The sequence below is a fragment of the Bactrocera neohumeralis genome, unplaced genomic scaffold (genome assembly GCF_024586455.1).
Source record: "Bactrocera neohumeralis isolate Rockhampton unplaced genomic scaffold, APGP_CSIRO_Bneo_wtdbg2-racon-allhic-juicebox.fasta_v2 ctg3087, whole genome shotgun sequence".
Lineage (NCBI taxonomy): Eukaryota > Metazoa > Arthropoda > Insecta > Diptera > Tephritidae > Bactrocera > Bactrocera neohumeralis.
The window spans coordinates 1-4,566 of NW_026090524.1; the positions used below are offsets into that span (position 1 = coordinate 1).

Consider the following 4,566-nt stretch of genomic DNA (forward strand, 5'->3'; position numbering starts at 1 on the left):
GAATTCTAGAATTTTCGATGTTACGGAATTAAAGTACACTTTTATATTACGTATGGTTTGCTTTATTCACAATAAAATTCATATAAACGTATCACTTAGATTTAGATTAGCCAAAAGTCACCAAATTAGCACTGAGGGTCGAAAATAACTTAAGGGGGTATTCTGGTCAAGACGCATGAATTTTAGGCATTTTTTTAACTAAGATAAAAAAAATGAAAAAAATTCGTGGAGATACGGGCCGGTGGAGTGGGTGCTTCAAAAAAAACGGTGTGTCCTGGTTAATGTGATTTCAACCCTTGTAGAGATCTAAAACACAAAAAACAAGAAGATTCTTCATTAGCAAGGATGTCGTTATCGGGTTGACCATTTTCAAACAAAAAAAAAACATAACAAAATGACGTCGGCTTGAAAAAAAAATTTTTTTGACCCGATCTTTTCAACCTTTTCGAATTTTTTAAAAATACTTCAAATCAAAATTTTTGAAATCCAATGCAAACACGATAGAGCTTTGTATAAAGAAGATATACACCAAATTTCAAAGGAATCGGTTCAGTAGAACTTGAGATATCATGTCAACCACCTCAAAAAAAGTCTAAACTTTCAAAATATTTTTTTCAAAATCCTAGAACAGAATACCCCCTAAACTCTACGGAGTGGCTCATATATCAGCACGGAGCGTTTTACTACGCCCGGCGTTACAATTTAGAATGTTAATCACAAAATTCGCTTAAACGGGAAAACTGAATAATATGGCACTTTAGAGATACACACAAGAATATCTCTAGCTCAATAAAATGAGTACTACACTGCTCCGCGTTACAATCAGGAATGACCATCATACTAATCTCGCTATGATGGACGCTAAGCCTTACCGTCCACAACTTCTAATCCACAATTGGCATCCACTATTTGACATTGCCACTTATCTGTTAATTATGATGAATTATAAAATTCGGATATCAATTCGAATTCCACATATGTACATATATGCGGTATAAATTTAGTTTATATGAACTGAATACGCTCACTTGGGTTTCGTAGGGTATAACATAGAATGTGTGTATATGCCCTTTTTCTTGCCAATTCCTCTTTTCTTCTTCCAGCTGCCTAGCTTCTTGTGCGTATTTTTGTTTGTATGTATGTTTATGTTTTTAAATTCGCGCCCGTATGTTTGTTGTATTTATAATATTTTTATATTGGTGATTTCGCCCCCGGTTTGTGTGTTTTCCTTTTGTTTTTTTGGAACTGTTTGCTTGTTGAACTTTGTTTTGTTTCTCTCCACTCTGTTCACATTTTTGTCACCTCACTGATATATTGTACACACATATGTACAGTTGTGTTAAAAATGATAGGAGTGCATCACAATATAAAATACAAAGTTATGTTTTTCAACAAAAGCAAGAATTTTATTAATTTATTTTTTATCCACGAATTGTTCATTTTATGCAGTCTTTCTATGCACTTTTAAAATTTTAGTAATACATAGAAATGAAAAAATGCTCCATAATTCCCTTGTATTTGATGATGATCTACGGTTAATATCTGCCCATAAATTTTTTATGGGATTAAGGTCAGGCGACTGAGTAGGCCACGACATAACCTCAACTTTATTTACCCGAAACCATTCCTGTGCAGATTTACTTGTATGTTTTAGGTCGTTATCTTGCTGAAACAACCACTTTAATTGCATATTCCATTCAACGTATGGTACCATAACTTGTTTCAATATGTCCACATACACATACTGATCCGTGGTTTCGTTTATCAGTTGGATTGGTCCCACGCCATTGAACGAGAAACTTCCCCAAACTATCACCATTTTTCACCATGTTTGACGGTCTGTGAGTGTATTGTGGATTATATTCCGGATATACGGCCCAGACCCTGTGCCATCAAATAAAACTATCCATGTCCACAAAATATTTATCGATTTTCCGGTTGCCAGTTGCCAGTTGGACATCAATTTTTTGCGGACTAAATAAATTATATTCCACGACGCTTTGGGATTTTTTTTAGACCGCTGGAGTATGCGTCGATCGATTACTTTAGTAGTTTTGCGTTTTCGACCACGTGTTTCGGCTTTATTTTTGTAGGACAGGGAATTTGATATCATTTGAACAGAGCACCCGAGTATTTCTTTAATTTCTTTATAAGTTTTCTCATTTTTTTTTAAGATTTTTAATCATTTCACTCTTTTTGTCGCTGCGATGTTTTCCTCTGCCCATTAATTAAAATAAATGACTTATTCTTTAAAAAATCTCATCGTTTTTATTTTTTTGTACTTACTTTTAAGTTTTTTACAGATTTTGTTTAAATAAAAATATATTATACCACTTGGTAGCTCACACTCCTATTTTTATGAACAGCGCAATTCAGGGACCGACACAGATTTGAGCTCATATCATTGGAAATAATGTAAACAGCTGAAGTTTATGCTTTGTGTTTTACTCGCGGAATACCGTTAGAAATATTTCATGAAAAACGCTTGACGTTCATGGTCTGATGATAAATGATGATGATAAATTTTTGGGTTAAATATTTTTCTTATATATGTAAGTACATATGGTTTTGTTTTTTTGTGTCACTACACTTTGTTTTGTTTGGGTCACTGCATTATATTCCCTTGATTGATTTTGTTTGTTTTATATATATTTTTTTTTGTTCGCCACTGCACCTCTACCGCACTGCCCTGGATATTGTTTTATTTCACCATCGTTATCGCACTTCGTTTGGTTTTTGCCACTAAATTTATTTATTACCGTTATTATGTTAATTTATGTTGATTATTATTGTTTTTAATTGGACTGTGATAAACCGAAAGTGCCTTTCGTTAAGGCTCGAAGGTCATGAATTTGATAAAAAATGAATTTTGTTTGTATTTTCACAATCTCATCAACAGAATTATAATTTATATTATGAAAAATGTTACACAATTTAATTTTAATAAAAATAAGTGTCGACAAACAGGGCGGCGAGAATCCTGCTCCGACTTGCTGTAGCTGGCGATCGAGTTCTCGTGGATGGAGGTCGAAAGGTATAATCGCGGTAGTGTAGCGAGATGTTGAAGCGGCGCAGTATCTAATCGAATGTCTTGTCGACGAATGTTGATGTGCGCAGTGTGTCGTACGAATGTAAAACAAAAGCAGCGATGATCCAATCCTTTTGTTAGTGATTAGATAGTTGTCATCTGCTGTGGTGAAATCCAATTTGTCCCCAGATGTGGTGTATTAGGACATGTTGTTTTCAGATGTTGAGCGTGGTGTTCTTCTCAGGGGAGTTGAGTTGTGCTAGGGTAGCCAGTTTTTCCAAGATAGAGTGGGGGAAGCTTAACTCATTTAAACAACGCATTTTATTAATCGCCTCTTTTTCTTTCAGGACACTCACAAAGGAAGTTATCTAATGGACCGACTGTGCCAACGGTTGGAGATAAAGGAAAAGGATTATTTTGGGCTGCGTTTTGTGGATAATACCAAACAAAGAGTATGCCGAAAAGATTAAGCTGACAAAATAATTAAAAAAAATTATTCACTTTGCAGCAATGGTTGGATTTAGGAAAACTTATAATAAAGCAATGTAAAGGTGAATACTTTTTTAAAACACATATCTATGCTATCTTAATACATTATAAATATCTACATTATACCTATGATAACTTTATACTTTTATTTCAGATATACATCATTTAATATTCTCATTTCGAGTAAAATTTTATCCAGCGGATCCGTTTCATTTAAGTTTAAATGTAAGGGTTTTGTTGTATAAACAATTGAAGCGTGATCTTAACCATGGACGTATTTATTGTTCTAGTAATGAGATAGTAACTTTGGGAGCTCTAATTGTACAAGGTACAATCATTCAATTAGTTGTGTGTAAATGCATAGTTTATTTTGTAATTTTGCAGAACAATTTTCAGACTACGATGAAAATATACACACTGGTGACTACTTATCAAACCTCCGGCTATCTGCTCGACAAACAGATGCAATTGAAAAAAAAATTATTAAGAAGCACAGAGAACGAACACCTGGTCAAGATCCCATCATTGTAATAAATGAGTTCTTAAGAATAACTCGCAATTTGGAAACATATGGTACAGAACCTCATTATGTAAAAGATCATCAGGGTGTCCAAATGTATATTGGAATAAATTTTTCTGGAATAAGCGCATTTATTTCTGGAAAACGTACTCAACATTTCTTGTGGAACGATATACGAAAATTAAATTTTGAAGGAAAAATGTTTATAGCGCATATAGGCTATATGGACACAAGTAGAGAAATTGTAAGTATATTTAAATTTTATGTAATATAATATAAATTAATAGTTAACACTTAAAATTAAAAAAAAAAAAAGTTCTAATGTCTAACGTATTACTTTCGCATGAACAACTTTGTGCTCCACAATCGTCATGCGAATATTTTTATATTCTTGCACCATGTAGAAATTAATAGCTTGGTTCACCTAACAGTTGTTTGTATCACTTAACACTAATGGAGATATGTAGATACATATAGGAATATACATATATATACATATTAGGGTGATTCAAAAAAAAATTTTTTTCGT

General features: G+C 33.2%; 1 protein-coding gene across 1 annotated transcript; it reads left to right on the forward strand.

Annotated features, from left to right (window-relative positions):
* Positions 1–3,343: 3,343 nt before the first annotated feature.
* Positions 3,344–4,285, forward strand: LOC126766930 (FERM domain-containing protein 5; the record flags this gene model as incomplete). The annotated part of the gene is made up of 4 exons (XM_050484590.1): positions 3,344–3,480; positions 3,537–3,579; positions 3,672–3,845; positions 3,914–4,285. Coding segments are annotated over exons 1-4 (670 nt in total), but the record flags the coding sequence as incomplete, so codon positions are not given.
* Positions 4,286–4,566: the final 281 nt, after the last annotated feature.